General features: G+C 44.4%; 1 protein-coding gene across 1 annotated transcript in view; it reads right to left on the minus strand.

The window, feature by feature from the left end:
- The window catches only part of Nuak1 (NUAK family, SNF1-like kinase, 1), a 71,106-nt gene that overhangs the window by 27,107 nt on the left and 26,173 nt on the right, over positions 1-17,826 (minus strand). Inside the window, exon 2 of the mRNA XM_013017911.1 lies at positions 12,142-12,262. Coding sequence (XP_012873365.1) covers positions 12,142-12,262 — 121 coding nt within the window. The remainder of the gene's footprint in view (positions 1-12,141; positions 12,263-17,826) is intronic.

Genomic DNA, 17,826 nt, shown 5'->3' on the forward strand with positions numbered 1-17,826 from the left:
TCAAGCCTACCAGGAAACTGAATGCCATGAATAGAAACTTAGCTCAGCCTGGACAGCCCACAGCACTGGGCCAAGGCCCATGTGGCCCAAAGCCGAAAAGCAACGAAGTTTCATTAAGCATCTACTGTGTGGATGCCATTGAGGAATCATGAAAGAAGACCACCAGTCAAGAGAAGAAGGGAAGGAGTTGGAGAACTACCAGCCACTTCCAGATGCCAAGGAAGAAAAGAACAACTAGAGGGCAATAGATGACATACCAAGACCTTGGAATGCCCTCTAGGAGATACTGGACTATCAGACAGGTGACCAAACATTTCCAAGAACAATCCAAAAGATGGAAAAACAAGAGCCAGGGTGGTATCCACGATCCTACATCTATTCAGGGCTCACGTCTCCCCAAGAGACATTTCAGACAGTGAATACATTGAACGTAAGCCAGAAACATTGTCAAATTTTGCCATTTTGGAATTTAAAAAGAAACAGAACATACAGTGTAAACTCTCTGTGACTGGCTCCATCTAGTCCCATGTAGTTGAAGATAGTTCATTATCACAGCTGTAGATTATTCCATTATGTGATTCTATCTTGATTTGTTCAACCACTGGACTGCTGACTTGACATTTGAGCTGTGTGTATCTGAAGAGTCATTATGAAGAGTACTGTCATGAGCAATACTCATGCATCTCTACAGTTGCTGTTGCTAGGGTTTTTAGCCAGGCACAGTAGTGCATGTCTGTAATCCCAGCTACTCAGGAGACAGAAGGATTTCAGTTCTGAGTTTAGCCAGGCAAAAAGTTCAAAGCCCTGTCGGAAAGACAAACTAAAAAACCAAAAGGAGCAGACGTGTGGCCCACAGGACCAGCCTAGCATGTGTGAGGCCCTGAGTTCAATCCCAGGATGCAAAAAAAAAGTCAATTTCCCCACAACTCTCCAGCACCCATTTTCCCTCCTTGCACTGTCCTCTGTGAAGATTCTCCTTGCCTAAAACACTACAAGGCCTTTTCTGAAGAATGCCTTTTTATCAGCCTACTTGAAGCTTTGAGCATTTTGCTGTGTGTCACAGCAGATACAAAAGCAGCAGAAGACACAGTCTTCACTCTCAAGGAGTTGGTTCTTAGTTGGAAATGACTAGAATAAAGGACCCTACCTGTGTATTCCAGACTGCTAGTGTACCTAGATGATCAAAGACCCATGAGATGACGCTATAGGTCCTAGAAACAAGTCCTAGCAAAAGTGGCCTTCACTTGGGTTGAATGAGATAATTTTACCACTGTTTCTGCATACCCCAAATAGCCAAACTCTCACCTTTTTTCCTCTGTCAAAGGCCTTCCTCCTTCCCAACTTGAATTACTTTTCTTGTTTTCCATTTATTTTCCATTTCCAGGGAGCATGGGGACTGGTAGCAATGGCTATCAGAGCAATGGCTACTTTTCCAAGTCAATCCTGAATTTCATCAGATGTTTGCTCTGAAAGTCCAGTTCTGCCCTCTGATTGTCTGACTTTCACAGCCACACCCATTACCCGACTTCTAATAATTCCCTCGCTGTCTTCCAGTTAAAAACAGAACTTGTACAATGTGACAATGTATATTATAAGAAAAACAAAGCCAGGCCTGGTGGCTCACACCTGTAATCCTAGCTACTCAGGAGGCTGAGATCTGAGGATCATGGTTCAAAACCAGCCCGGGCAGAAAAGTCTGTGAGACTTTTATCTCCAATTAACCACTAGAAAACTGGAAGTGGCGCTGTGGCTCAAGCGGTAGAGCACTTGCCTTGAGCTGAAGAACACAGAGACAGCGCCCAAGCCCAGAGTTCAAGCCCCACAACCGACCAAAAAGAAAAACAAAAGAAACACAATGCTCTGCCCTGGGAGAGATGAAAGACCTCTCTGCAATCTAAGTAAGTAATTTATCCAATACAGGATTTACTCTTCCAGAGCTTCCTCCCCAGAGCTAAACGCCAAATACCTCAGGGGCTCCCAGCTTCTGTGTTCCTGAGTCTGGAAGCCCAGTGTGGTGAGGGTGAGAAAATTCAACTAGACTGGGAGTTCCCCTCCCGTCACAGCTGAGTCACTCATTCTGTTTCCTGATTTGGACAATACAAGACTTTCTAGTTCAGACAATGTCTTCAAAAACCAAACCATTTTTTGGCTATTGGAGAGGCAGGAGGGTCACGTGATGAGGGAGGTCACATGACAGGGGCACATGACACTGGTCACGTGGTGGAGGTCACATGATAGTGGTCACGTGCCGGGGGGGTCCACTGTCAGTGGGTCACGTGACAAGAGGGTCATATGATGGAGGGTCATACAAACTTAGTTTCTCCCAGAACGTTGCTGTAGCTCAGCCACCTTGCCAGGGTGGGAAGCCAAACTGGAATGTATCATAGAGTGTGTTGTAGCCACTGCCTGACCTCACAGCAAGGATTGCTGAACTACTCTGGAACCAATTCCGTTCTGTCTCATTGGGTATCAAAGGGAAGCAGTTCAGAGCTTGGACCTTGGAGTCAGGCACTCCTGGGTTCTAACCGAGGCTTTGCCTCCTTGGCAAGAGACTTAGCTTTTCTGTGCCTCAGTGCCTTCACTTGCTGAAACCAAACCTCTGCCTGTCTCCCACTAGGCAACACGCAGAGCAACAAGAATGTAAAGAGGAGTTCGCTGTGACAACCCAGCAGCAGGTTTCCTGTAAGAAAGGGGTCAGAGCCAGGATTTGTGATCTGTGTTCACAGAATGAACACCAGGGACCACACGTATGACTTCAAGAAGTGTGTTGTGCACGATGAAAAGAGGTGGAAGAATGGTGAAGATGGTGAACTAACATGGCTTTGCCCGGTCCACCCAAAGGCTGAGCTGCCAGCAAGCCTGGCTCCCTTCACTAGGATCCCCACTTTAGTCTCCAGCACCGTTCAAAGCATGCATCTGTCAATCTCAAAGTCCCAGTGCATGGATCAACTGACTAGATGGCCTATGACTGTCAGAAATTGCAGTTTGAAGCAGCCCAAATTCCCCAGTCAGATTCTGCAGGTTAAAGTGATGGCTCATCCAATGCCCCTTCCATGTCTATCCACATCTCTCTGTTGGACAAGGTCATCAGAGAGACCTGTTAGCATTATCCCCACCTCTGGTCCTCAGCTCCACACAGACCTGATCTCCTCCCTGCCCTGGAGTTCCAACCAAACAGCTGACCACTCCCTGTCTCCGCCCCGACCCACCTGAGCACCCGCCCACCTCACTTCCTGCCCCCAAACTTCCTGCTACCTGGATAGGGACAGGTGCCGTGTGCTCCCTCTTCAGAGAAATATGGCCCCTCTAATAAACCTTCTAATAATCTTTCTGGTGTGCCTGCTTGCCTTCAGGTGGTCCTCTGGGATGGACTTGAAGGATCCTTTCAAGATCCATCTTGCATATTCTCTGAACCCTCCTAAATAGACACTATAACCACCTAAGCAAACTATGCAGGCAGGCAATTGCAGCCCATTCCAACAGGCCCTCCATTAGATGGAGAACAGTTCTTTTTTTTTTTCTTTAAAAATTTTTGCTTCAAGTACAAGTGGTATTATTTAAGGCACTGAAAAAATATTGAATTCCAGGAAACCCAAGAGGGTGAGGCAGCCCAGCCGGGGAGTAGCGTTAGTTTTTACTTGTTTTATTTCTAATCTCTGGCCTCTAGAAGAAAAAAATAAGGGAAGAAAAAAATGACTTGGGTGTAATCAAAGGAAAACAATGAAAATAATACACTTGAAGGCCAAATAGCTAACTTCATAGGAAGCTCGTTAGAAATGTGGCTGGACAGACTCACAGCCAAAGAGCTTGTGACGGTAATTGAAAAGGAAGAAAATTCTGGGCCTGGCTTATTAACGGGGTGAGTCCTCTTGCATTTGGGTCCAGTCTTGAGGGACTTTGTGGGGAGCTTGTGAATCTGGCAGCAAAGAGTGTCTGTTTAAATGCTCCGCAGTTTGTGATGGGTTCAGAAGAGAGAAAACAGAAGGATAATACACCTCATTGCCAAGTTCAACAAACAGGCCCTAGGTCTCTGAGGAGGGGAGCAACCAAAGGGCTAGTAATGTCGACCCAAGGTGTCACTCACTGTCCCTTGGTGATCACTGCCAGAAACACATTCTGGAATCCACTGATAACAAATGATCAGACCCAGACAAACTCTCCAGCAATGTTCTCATACTCTTGGTCAAAGGAGTATGAGAGTCAGTCCGTACTTCTTAGCCTGACAAATACATCAGAATCCTTGAGGGTGACACTAAGGCATAATCATATTCTGCAAATTTCTCATGAAAGTCCAGTGTGGACCTAGCATTTAAAATCACAGATCTGGAAGATAAGGCCCCAGTCATTTCTTCCACCACTCCTGATAGAACTTTCTACTCTAGAGCTGGGGGCTGGGGACTTATGCCTTTAATCTCAGGCAGCTGAGATCTGATGATCATGGTTCAAAGCCATCTCTGGCAGGAAATCCATGAAGCTCTTTCTCCAATAAACTATGCAGAAAAATCGAGAAGTGGTGCTGTGGCTCAAGTGTAGAACATTACCCTTGAGCAGAAGCTGAGGGACAGCATCCCAGGCCTGAGTTCAAGCCCCAGGACTGGCACCCAAAAACAAAACAAAACAAAAAAGACTTCTCACTCATTCCTAAATATCACATCAATAACCAATATCAGCCAAGCATGGGTGGCTCATGCCTGTAATCCTAGCTACTCAGGAGGCTGAGATCTAGGATCACGGTTCAAAGCCAGCCTGGGCAGGAAAGTCTGTGAGACTCTTATCTCCAATAAACCAGTAGAAAACCAGAAGTAGCACTGTGGCTCAAGCAGTAGAGCACTCACCTTGAGATGAAGAGCTCAGGGACAGCGCCCAGGCCCAGAGTTCAAGCCCCACAACCAACAATCATCATCATCATCATCATCAATATCATATACTGAACTTGACCCCAGCATTTTTAGTTATTTTATTCATTAGCACATCTAATCTTAGAGTCTTATCCAGAGAATAGGTAGGTAATGGTCCATTTTACAGATAAGAAAACTGAGTCTCAGAGAGTTTAGTCAAATCTAAGCCTGTTTGGAAGATAAATTACATACTTGCCTAACTAGTAGTTCCTGAAATATAAGGGTTCAATGATTTTTTAAAAAGCTTATAACCTTTAAATAGTTGTACAAAGGGGCTTTAATTCAACATGTTAGGTTTGTTTTATTTTTTAAGAGTTTTGGGGGCTTGAACTCTGGACCTGGGCACTGTCCTTGAGCCCCTTTTTGCTCAGGGCTAGTGCTCTACCACTTGAGCCACAGTGCCACTTGCAGATTTTTCTGTGACTAATTGGAGATAAGGGTCTCACAGACTTTAGTGCCCAGACTGACTTCAAACCATGATTCTCAGATCTCAGCTTTTCGAGTAGCTAGAATTACAAGCATGAGCCACCAGCGCCTGACTCAACATGTTAGTTTATGAGTACAATGTACCTTGATCAACATTACCCCTTCTATTATTCTCCCCCATCTCTCCCAATCCCACCCATCCCTTCAAGTTACCTGGCCATCTTCAATTGAATAATATGACTAATTTTCCCATCCTTCTTCTCTCCATGAGTCTTCCCTTCCCCTTGATCTCCCACACATACAGTATTTTTTTTTGCAAAACAACTCATAATTAATGAACAACTAAACAAGCAAATACTGAGAACTGTAGGTAGTACTAATGACCACAGATCTTGTTAGATGTCAGCCATCCTTATCATGGCCCTGCCTAAATTAGAGCTTTCTTGTAAATTTTGTTGCCTGAGAACCCTGGATGACCGCACTGAAGACAAAGAGATGTAAATGGATGCCACTATTTCTAAACAAGGTATGTAAGAAATGTGGCACCACTTTTGTTTCTACCTTGCTACAAAAGAGTTTCTCTAACACCACGGTTGTCACTCTTGAGCATATACCTGTGGCATTACCTCGCATGCCAACTGATGCTAATTTTGCTCATCCTGGGTCTCCCTTTGAGAGAACTGCTGCTCAGATGCATCACTCAGGAAGTTCACTGGGAGTCTTGCCATTCTATTTCCCAAGGGCAAAGGGTAGAATAGGCACACTTAGACTGCTAGATCCTCTGCTGGACTCTGCCGAAACATCTTCCACCGTTCGGACTACAGGCTTCTCTGCAGACACCCTGACTCTTGATTTCTCCTCGGCTTTTCTGGATTTTTAAAGACCCTGACTTGATGTCTCTGTCTTTCACCTGCAGGACTTACCAGATGGAGGGGTGAGGGTGAGGTTTTCCTAGCCTGCTGTGTAACCTAGGTGGGTATCCCCTGCATTTTGTTAGGTTGGGGCTCCTAAGCTTTCAAAGAGGGAAATGTGAGGGGGGAGGGGAGACAGTTTGCCTTTGATGTTTGAACTCAGCCTGAAATCAAAACCTCAGGCAAAACCTTTTTATCTCCTCCATCCTAGGCAACCAAGTTGAAAGCTTCCAGCAGGAACTTCCTTTTCAGCTGGATTCCCGACCACCCCCCCCCAAAATTGTCAATTACCTCCCTGCTGAGTGAATGGAATCCTGTGGAGTGATCATACCTCTGAGATGCCATGGGAGATTTCTGTCTGCTCTCCTGATTGGGTTACCCTAGAATTTCACACCACACAGCCTGTGTCTGGCTTTCTATTGACTTTGCCTTAGGAGTCAGTGATGGCTTGCTTCTAACCTAGAGTTGACAAATTTGAGAGTAAATCACCTTCACCCCATGGGTCAATAAGACAGTTAACCCCAAGCTCTTGGACCCAGAAAGACACATTTGAAAGAAATTACTTTTGCAGAGCTGGTAAAGACCAGAGATCACTCAATGAAGTCACAATTTTATGGGCCCGTTGGCATTGTGAATGATCTATAAATAACTTCTATTTTCACAGTGTTCTGCCGTTGAGAAAACACTTGGCCTGTGAGGTTATGAGATGTGAAGGCCTCAAGATTTCTTCCCGAGATGTGAATAGAAAGATTTCCAACAATCCTTACAGAGCTGGGGGAATTCACAGTCTCAGAATGCCAGGATCTCTGCATTATGGCACCTAAGAAAATAGTCACCTTCAGCAAGAACTGAACACCAAAGACCCTGGTCAGTGCTAGGACTTCAGCAAGCCTCTGTCTAAATTCCAACGTCCAATTCACCATTTACTACTTGGTATAACTTTAGAAAGAATTTTTGTCTCTAAACCAACACTTTTCCCATAAAACAGGAAGTGTCAATAGTTCATAAAGGGTTTAAATAAGGTAGTATGTATACTTCCTAGCACCGAGACAGCTCCTAACCATCAGTATTGTCTTACATATGCTATAAATTATATATAACGACATAGATGCGTACTCCATGTAAATATAATTGCTTCTAAGTAGTAATCTAACAACACTTCTTCCTCCTTAAAACCTTCCAGTAGCTCTCCATTGTTCCTGATGTTGGATCTACACCCCTTCCTCTAACTCGTGTGGTCCATATCTGGCTCTCTCCTAAATCCTGTCTCTTCTTCCTCCTCCTCACCTTTCTTCAAGCTTTCCTTCCCTTTCCTTGTCACTTCTGTCAACATAAGCTCTTCCTTCTTCAGTGCATCTGCTTGTGCTGTTGTTCCTTTAGCCTGGAAGGCCTAGCTTAGACATTGTTTCCTTCAGAACTTGCCTCAAAAATCAGTTGTCCAAGCCAAACATGGTGGTACACTCTAACAATCCCAGCTACTTAGTAGGTGGAGGCAGAAAGAGTTCCAGGCCAGGCCAGACAAAGTGAACAAGACCCAGCTAAGAAAGAAAGGGAGGGAGGCTCAAGCAGTAGGAATGTTTTTCTGATTTTTAATTGCTTAAAAGTCGTTCAGCTCAGAAGTGAATCAGAAAGACCTTCCTGACCATCTCATCTGCTCACATGGTTGACTTTTCTTGAAGGTCAGAACGTTTCCCTGGAAAGATTACACTTGCTTTGTTTGTCCTTGCAGTTCCGCTGTTTGAAACAGGGCCTTGTGCACTGTGGTACTGAGTTCATGTATTTAATGAGTGAATGTCTTTCTTTCCCAGACTAACATCTCCCATTAGTGTGGAACCAGATGGTGCCTACCCCTCATGAAATGCCCAAGTTCCTAAATGCACGGGGTTGGGCAAGCCATTGCTCTGCACGTATGTCAATTATAAAGGTTCTTACGGAAGAAGAAATTATAATGTTCTTTAAGAGCTTCTATTTACCTGGCCAATAGCCAAATAGCCACTTAGGTGCCCGGCATTAAGTTCCTACTAAGCAAACAAATGCATTTCTCTACTCAACATAGGCTTTTCATCGGCAATGTCACCCATCTGCTTCCAGAAACAAACAAAAAAAAAAAAAAAAAAGGTTCCCTCCATTCTGTGAATGGCAGGGGACCAACAGGCCCCGCCACCATTGCTGCTAGCACCCTTGTCCCTATCATATCGCTGCATACAGGCAGCAAGGTCAGGACAGCAAAGGCCACTCAGAGGTGGCAACAAAGCCAGCAAAGCAAGAGATGACATCAGAAAGCAGAGTCAAGGGATAGGGGAGGTGAAGGGGGGGGGGCTAGACCCACAGTGAGTGTCAGGGCCACCAGCTAGCTGTAACATCAAATGTGATGGACAGAACTGTGTTCCCTTTCTTACAACTCATGCTGAAGCCCTAACACCCACCACTCAAGAGGTGACTCTGAAGACAGCATCTTCAGAGAGATTCTTAAATTAAAATGAATTCATTAGCATGGACCCTAATCCAGCTTGACTTGGCCGTTTAGGACCCAGAGATAAAATGGTCATCTCCAACTCCAGGATAGAAGACCAGGAATGGCTGCTTCCCCTCCTTCCCTCCTAGCTATGTGATGGAAGCCACTAGCATTCACCTTGATCTCAGACTTCAGCCTCCAGAGCTGTGAGAAAATAAGCCCTTCGTCTCTAGTGCTCTGTCCTGGCAGTCCCAGCCAACTAAAACGACAACTGGTTAATCTTCCAGACAGCCCAAGTTTCCACAATTACAAAATGGAAATACCTGGGCTTGCTGCCTCCCAGGTTTGCTGGAGGGATCCAGTGAGTCTTAGTGTGGAAGGTCTTTGGAAACTATAGAGTTCCAACGAAGACGTTTGGATATCTAACTTCACTCACAGAGCTGGATCATGGGGTACTGGTCATGGAACCAGGGGCTTGTGGGGTGACAGTCAGAGGTGTAAGAGCTGGACCAGAGCTGTGGCAAGCTCTTTCTCCTGACCCCCAAGCAAAGAAGGGAACTGCCCACAGTTATTTAATGGACACGGGAGAAACAGAACTTGTATGGGAGAAGGGAAAGAGAACAGAACAGAAACCAGAGAGCTCTAAGAAATTAAAAGCAAACAACAACAAAAATCAACCACATCTCTAAGAGTTTTCTGGATAAAGACAATACGTTTTATTTAGATGATACTGGCAGACTCAGAAAACTTCAAGGAAGTGCATTCCCTCTCATTTATGTATATATCAACATCGTCCAAAAGAAATTTCTGCAATACTGAGAATATTCTAGATCTATCCTGTCCAGTATGGAAGCCACTAGTCACAAGTGGTTACTGATGAAGTATGGTAACGAAGGCATCCTCGTAACAATTACTTTCTGGAGTAGTAGGTGTCTATTACCATTTAATTCTATCTACAGCCCTGGAAGAGATGTAGGCTTGCATGTCCATTTGATGGTATGGTTACTAGAACCACCATCTTGCTCATCTCTGGTCAGTCTGATGGGCAACATGCAAACACAAGCTATTCCCTGAATCCCTGCTGCCTGCTCTAAGGGTTTTACATATTAGGGCCCCAGCTCCTTCCTGAGGCTTTGAAATTTAACTCAAACAGGTAGTCATCTCTAAAGCTATTAAGCAGAGCTTCTTTATGAAGCCTCTAGCAGGGGTCCTACTGAAGCCAATTTGACCATGGCAATGCAATGTGACTCTTCATTTTTGATGATTAAAAGAAAAAAAAAGGCCAAATCCAGTGGCTCACGCCTGTAATCCTAGCTGCTCAGGAAGCTGTGATCTGAGGATCACAGTTCAAAGCCAGCCCAGGCAGGAAAATCTATGAGACTCTTATCTCCAATTAATGACCCAAAAAATCCCAAGTAGAGCTATAGCTCAAGTTGCAGAGGTCAAACCTTATGGGAAAACCTTAGGAACAATGCCCAGGCCAGAAACACAGCAATACTCAGAGAGCACAGGACCCACACTGGCCCACACAGTGCAGGGCATCTGAACTGTTTTATCATCAATACCAAATTCCATTTTATCAAGTCTTCCCCTAAAATCTCCCTCAAGGTTCAGCCAGGATATCATTCATCTGCATGAAACACGTAATGCCCAAGCAGGAAACATGTAATGCCCAAGGGTGCCAGAGTGCACTGCTCACATGTCTACATAATACTTTTTTTTTTAAAATTAAACTCAGGGTCTTACATATGCCAAGCAATTGGTCTACCACCAAGCTACACTGCTAGCCCTATACTCATTTCTCATACTGCCTTGTACCATGCCATAATTATACGATACATATCAGTTCATCTTTCATAACCTCACTTAACAGGAGGCTCAACAAGAAATAAAACACCAAGTAGAACAATGGTGCTCAAGCTTGTTAAAACAGACTGCCAGTACTATCTCCAGAGTTTCCTGTTCCGTGGTCCCCAGTGAGACCTGAGAGTATGCACGTCTATCATCTCAAGCAATGGTGAACTATTGACCCAAGGTCTACAAAATTAAGAACCAATGTAAGATGTGTGTGAATACATAACTGAGTGAATAGAAATTTCCCTTTAAAATCTTATTCACTGAGGGCTCCAAAAATGAGCTTCAGAAAGATCAGGACAAATGATATGACCAACCTTTACTTCTAGATAGGAAGTAAAAATAGAAACAGCAAAGGAGGGGAAAACGGACCAAAGATCAGGGAATCAGATGAAGGAATACTAAAAGTAAGACATTTTGAAACCATTGTCTGGTTTCCTTTTAGACCTACCTGAAAATTTATGATCAGATCAGAAATTAAAAAGAGGTTCATTTTTATTGACTCAACCACATCTTAAAAAATATTCTGGGCAATATTTGGACTCAGTAAGTCCAAAACTAGGAAATTTTCATAAGAAACTAATCAGAAATGAATGTCAAAATGATGTACAAGAAGAGTCAATAAAAGCCCTGTTTATAATAACCAGAAAGTTGGAACAACTTAAATGCTTGGCAAAAAGGAATTAGATTCAATAAACTATGGTATGTCCATAAATGGAATATTATAACATCTTTTAAAATGTCTTTATGGGGAATATTTATTGACATAGGAAGAGATACATGATATAACAAACTCTTTTTAAAAAGCAAGCTAAAAAGCAGTATAAATGTTATCATCTAATTCTGGATAAAAACCACATTGAGAAATAGAGAAATAGATTGAAAATACAGATAACATAGTCATGTAACAAACTGAGAGATGTCATGTCTTTCAGTCATTTCTATAATAAATACACATTGCTTGTGTGATTGTTTACAGGATATTAAAAAAAATTACAGGCTGTGGGAGGTTTACATTTTTTTTTATTTCTTCCCCTGACGGACCAGAGATGAACTGAAGCATGAGCATTTTTATAAGCTTTTCTCCACCCTGTGCTTTTATAAACACCAACTACGACCTGAACTCCAGCTAGAAGCATCTGCAGCACTAACCCTCTTTCGGGATGCTTTCTGGACTGGTTTCAGACTTCATTCCCAACTCAAAGAGCCTCACTTTCCTTCCTACTACCAGCAAAGGGATCAGCTTCAGGGAATGACACTGACAACTGTTGCTGGTCACCCAGCAAGTAGTGAGTTTTCAGAGACCAGTAGCTACCTCAAACACTAGCTTTCAGTAAGGCAGGTTGCTTAGCAACCACCAGGGAACTGGGAAGAGAGAAGCAGACAGCTGCCAGTGATGTTTTATGACTCAAATAAACTGCCCTATGTGTGTCTGGTTGCATTCAAGGTAACCAAATAGATAACACCAGGCTATTTTTGCATCATGAGGCAAAACATTTGGCTCCTGCCCAGAAGGGCAATTACCTAAAAGTTTTGGCAGCTCCCACGGTATGAAAAATGGTAACTAATACAGGAGTGGGGGAAAAAAATCACTGACCTTCATAAATACTGATGATATGAGGATGGCTGAGGGATGACATGATCTCGATCTCTCGTCTGATGTGAACCATGTCTTGTTCATCCTTAATTTTGTCCTTACGGATGGATTTTATAGCAACCTATAAAGTCAGGAAATGAAATGTTACTCAGAGAACTAAACAGATGCAAATCAGCTATTGAGAGAGTTTGGAAAATAAATACAGATGTTATTTGTTGGCAGAATGGACAATCATCAAAACAAAGCTTCGAAATATCCTCCTTGTCATGTCTTTTATTTGTAGTAAAAACACCCTTCACTTGCAATAGAAGACATCAGGTTTTAACAGTCTGAGGGCTGGGCTCCCGGATTTTTTAAAAAAATATTTTTCTTTTTCATAAAGCAGAGTCTGTTTAACGTAGTAAGATTCACTTACTCTGGGAATTCTGATCCTTTGGGGAAAAAAAAAGAAAAGAAAAGAACTCGTGAGCTCCATTTACAGGGTTATTGATGATGAAACAGGGCAAGGTGCTATGTGGGCCACTCAGCTCCACCATGAAGCTGCCCACAGTGATGGCTTTTTAAAAAAAAATCACACTGGGGCCGGGCACTGTGGCTCACACCTATAATCCTAGTTACTCAGGAGGCTGAGACCTGAGGATTCAGTTCAAAGCCAGCCCATGCAGGAAAGTCCATGAGACTCTTATCTCCAATAAACTACTCAGAAAAAGCCAGAAGTGGTGCTGTGATCAATTGGTAGAGTCCTAGCCTTGAGCAAAAGAAGCTTAGGAACAGTGTCCAGGCCCTTAGTTCAATCCCCAGGACCAGACACACACACACACACACACACACACACACACACACACACACACACACAATTACATTAAGCCAGGTGCCACTGATTTACACGTGTAATCTTAGCTACACAGGAGGCTGCAATCTGAGGATCACAGTTCGAAGCCAGCCAAGGCAGACAACTCAGAGACTCTTATCTCCAACAAACCAGCAAAAAAAGATGTGGAAGCGTGACTCAAGTAGTAGAGCACCAGCTTTGAGCAAAAAAGCTAAGAGAGAACCGCAGGCCCTCAGTTCAAGCCCCAGTACTGCCATAGAAACAAAAGTCCCCTTAGCACTTTCACCAGCCTATGCTGCCTATATACATTTGCTCAGGAGACAGACAGATCGTTCTTCCCTTCCCAGGTACCTTCAACAGCGCGTGACATGACAAACAGGCTTTTCCAGAGACAAACCAGGATAAAACAAAAGGAATGCCAGCTCAGCTCCACTCTGTGCCCAGCCCAGTAGATTCCAAACGCTCCTTGCCAATGGAGTCTGCAAATCTAAACTAGAGAGTTGCTAGGCCAGCACAGTGATTACTCAAGAGCAGCTCATAAATAAAAGGGCATTAAGTGACAATAGGAATCTAACAAGGAAAAACACATTTGCCAATGGAGTCATCTTTGCTCATAAACAAGCTCAGTTAGTAATTTCATCCGCCTTGGCTCTAAGAGGGGCAAAAAGTGCATGGGGGAGGGGCACCCAGGGGTCAAAAGGAAAGCTACCAACCAATCCACTGCCATCTCTGAAAGCCTGCTTAAGCTCCCTCCCAATCCGGCCCTCTTGTGACCTCTATGCTCACCTGTACCACTCCTAGGTGAAAGGCAGCTACCCTATGCTTCTGGATGATAAAATCATGCCCTTAACTTACCATCAGAGGAAAGCAAGTAGCCTCTAGCTATACCTTGACTAGCACTGGGCTGACCACAGCCAGCCACAGCAGAAAGGGATTCACATGCCCGTTCGCAGCTTCTGACCCAACCTGATAAACCAAAACCACTCCTAAAAGATAGTCCTTCTATCTGGGATTCAACAAGAACAGGGAAGTGGTTGTTCCTGATTTTGCTCCCAGAAAGCAGGTTAAATCCACCTGAGTTAGGTCTGCTCTTTCTTGTCTCTCTCTTGTGCTCTGTCTTGTTCATTCAGTCCCTTTCCTAATCTATGGTTACACCCTGACACAGGTCTGTACCGGGCTCTATAGTCATGGGATCATATTCACTGCTCTGGCTCCAGCCCTCATCCTCATGCTTGGCCCCTGGTCTATCTCAGTAAACATTCAGGGCAGGCAGGCAGCAGGTGGAAAGAAAGACAAAGAGGAAAAAAAGAAGAAGAAGGAAAGAAAAGGCAGGAAGGAAGGAGGCAAGAGGCAAGAAGGGGTGATAGTATTAGGGTAACGGGGATCCAAAAAGCAGAAGTAGTGGGAATATTCAGGCAAAAAGGACCACCCAACCAAATAATACTGACAACAAAGGTGCACTAGCAAAACATGATCTTCCATTGCTCCAACATGCCCAGGAGGGGCAAAAAATGGAGAACGCAGATATGAGACATGGGGATACAGAGCTATGAATCCCGGAGAGGATCATCCATCCTTCCCATATCACAGGAAGACCCCAGCATGGACCCTGTGGCCGATTAAAGGAGGATACACAGACATGAATGAGCCTTCCAGTTCCAAGGCTCCTTTTCATGGAGCCAGACTCTGGGCTGCCTTGACCCTCATTATAGTCCCATTCAACAGGCACCAAGAGCTGGACTCACGCCTGTAATCCTAGCTATTCAGAAGGCTAAAATCTGAGGATCATGGTTCAAAGCCAGTCCAGGCAGAAAAGTCCATGAGACTCTAATCTCCAATAAACCACTAGAAAACCGGAAGTGGTGCTGTGGCTCAAGTGGTAGAGCACTCGCCTTGAGCTGAAGAGCTGAGGGACAGTGCCCAGGCCCAGAGTTCAAACCAGACTGACCAAGAAAAAAAAAAAAAGGCACCAAGAGAATTCTCCTCAAGCTCATGTCAGAAGTCAGCCACACTGTGAGTGGCAGGCTGCGTTCTGCCTGAATCGGGCCTGCATCCTGGGAATCTGTTTTCAGAGGAAACAGACAGCAACACACACATAGGACATGGAGGATGTAGGTGGCTGTTGGACCAACTCCTACATTCCTCCACAAACTAAAGATGGACCAAGGGTAGAGCCACACACAGATCTGCCCCCCCCCTTTATTTATGCAGCAAGCTGAACTTGGTCTTAAGAAGGCCTTATTGTCAAATTACAATAGGAACACATTCTTTCACCATCTTGGGTCAGTGACATTCTAGCCTAAGAAAATGGGCCCACTGTCATTTCCCTCCCAACAGTCAAAAAACAGGCTGATGGTCTCGTGGTGCAATTGCCAGGACACTGCGTCTAGCTGGGCATGAACAGAAAAAGTGCTTACATTCTAATCAGCTCCTACTCAGTGCTTCGGAAACTCACAAGAGCTTCACAAATGTTAATAACCAAGCAGGCTTTCCCTCCACAAAAGATGCCCGCTACTTTTGCAATGAATCTTCCTCTGCAAATGCCAGAGGGCTCCTTCTGCTCCTGTTTCAAAGGGGTGGTTGGAAAGCAAGAAGAGCCCAATGCTAGACACCACAAAGAGTCATGCGAGTGCCAAGGCTCAGAAGACACTAGATTCCATGTCCTGACAGCCATGAGAACCCACCCAAGGTCAAATAGCCAGCGAATGGCAAGCCAAGAAAACAGTAACGACAGTGATCCTAAAGTTGTCAGTCAACTTCGGCTCCCTGTCACCCCTTGGGGACCCCTCCTGGCCTCCTCTAGTTGACAAAACCACACCTTTCTCTTACGCCCTCCATTCCCATTTATTTTTAAATCACCATTTCACACCAAGTTTCATTATCTTTCTTTTTTTTCACTTGCTTACTGCTTATTAGACATGTTTTTGTAGGACCTGCAGAATTAGGAATTATTGGGATATTTTTTGTGTTGTTACGTGCCAGTCCTAGGGCTTGAACTTAGGGCATTGTCTCTTTTTTCTCAAGGCTAACACTCTACCATTTGAATCACACCTGCACTTCCAGCTTTTTCTGGGGAGTGGGAGGTCTGTTAATGGTAGATAAGAGTCTCAGACATTCCTGTCCAGGCTGGCTTCAAATCACGATCCTCAGATCTCAGCCTCCTGAGTAGTCAGGATTACAAGTGTGAGCCATGGACTCCAAGCTATAGTTGGGACACTTTTTTAAAGTTTCTCCAAAAAGAAAATCTGTAAACATAGCTCTTACATGAGTACCTTGGTTCCTGAAGCTGGAAGGTAAACTGAACTATCATTGCACAGATAGGATAGCATGATAGTTGAGCACATAGCTTTGAGTCCTGGCTAAAATCATTCTCTAGCTGCGTGACCTAAGTTTCCTCATTCAAGTAGAGAATAAGTACCTGCCTCACAGACTCCTGCAAAGATGACATGTCAGGTGCTTAAGAACATGCCTACGCATATAACTGCTCAGTAAACATGTGCCACTTGCACCCAAAGTGTCCCTTCAGTAAAACCCTTCCTTTCTTCCTCAGAGCAAGCTTGAATTACTCCTGGTTCCTCAAGCTACAGGAAGTAGAAGTCTTGAGCATTGGGACCACATTTGTTTCCAAAAATGAATACAGGACATTTCCATCCTGAGCACTTAAATGGTAACCTCATCTGAAAAAAAATAAAAAAGCTAAGAGTAGCTAGAGGTCATGACAACAGTGTCCAAAGTCAAGTAAGAAGGTAAACACTTGAGCCCCCAAAACAACCCCAGAACCATAGCTCCCCATCCCCAACTCCTCCTTACTACTGCCCCTTTGGCTACACTGGGAAAAAATTAATAAAATTTGGCTGCTCAGGCTCAAAAGACTTATCTGAAGATACCCACTCTGCCAGGCACTGGTGGTTCACACTTGTAATCCTAACTACTCAGGAAGCTGAGATCTGAGGATTGCGTTTCAAAGCCAGCCTGGGCAGGAATGTCTGTGAGACTCTTATCTCCAATTAAACACCAAAAAGCCAGAAGGGGAACTCTGGGTCAAGTGGTATCCTTGAGGAAAAACTAAAACAAGCCTCAGGCCCTAAGTTCAACCCCTAAGACCATCCAAAAGAAGAAAAAGAAGGAGGAGGAAGAGGGGGAGAAAGAGAAGAAAAAGAGGAAGATGAAGAAGAAAGAAAAGAAGGAAGAGGAAGAAGAGGGGAGGAGAAGTAATTAATAATAATAATAACCCACTCCATACTTAATGACTGTGGACTATCTATTGACCTATTCTTTTTCTAAACACCTGCCATGTACCAGTCGATACAGCAGCAGACAGCATGATTCCAATCCATCCATGGAGGCAGGAGGTGAACCATTACCAAACATTACACCAACAATGAGAGAATTCCTCCAGTGGCCAGGGCTACCACGGGAACCTAAGCCATGCGCCATATCACAGAGAAACTCCCTCTCCAGTCTTCCTCCACTCTCACATCTACGTAGGAAAATGGAGGTAAGCAAAGGGCTCCCCAGGAAGAGACTCCTCAGTGTCTGAAACCACACACACACTCTCCCATCCCCCCAGAGAAGGAAAGATCCACTTCTTTCCTGCGTCATCAGAAGGCTGAGACGGAGAGCACAGGTGTTTGAGCCCGACAGAACAGCCACTGTCATAAATGCTCCCCAGTCTAGACAGCACAGAGCGCCTTATAAAACAGCCAGCTTTTAAATACGGCCACCCTATAGTTTAATGTTGAAACCTTATGTAGCAGCAGACTTGGCCGTGGCCCTCTCATTCCATCCTGTGATGGCTGATGAGGTAAGAGACCCACTCAGCTCAATCAACCCCATTTCTTGCTAAGTCTAAC

This window comes from Dipodomys ordii, unplaced genomic scaffold, assembly GCF_000151885.1.
Source record: "Dipodomys ordii isolate 6190 unplaced genomic scaffold, Dord_2.0 Scaffold3, whole genome shotgun sequence".
Taxonomy (NCBI): Eukaryota; Metazoa; Chordata; class Mammalia; order Rodentia; family Heteromyidae; genus Dipodomys; species Dipodomys ordii.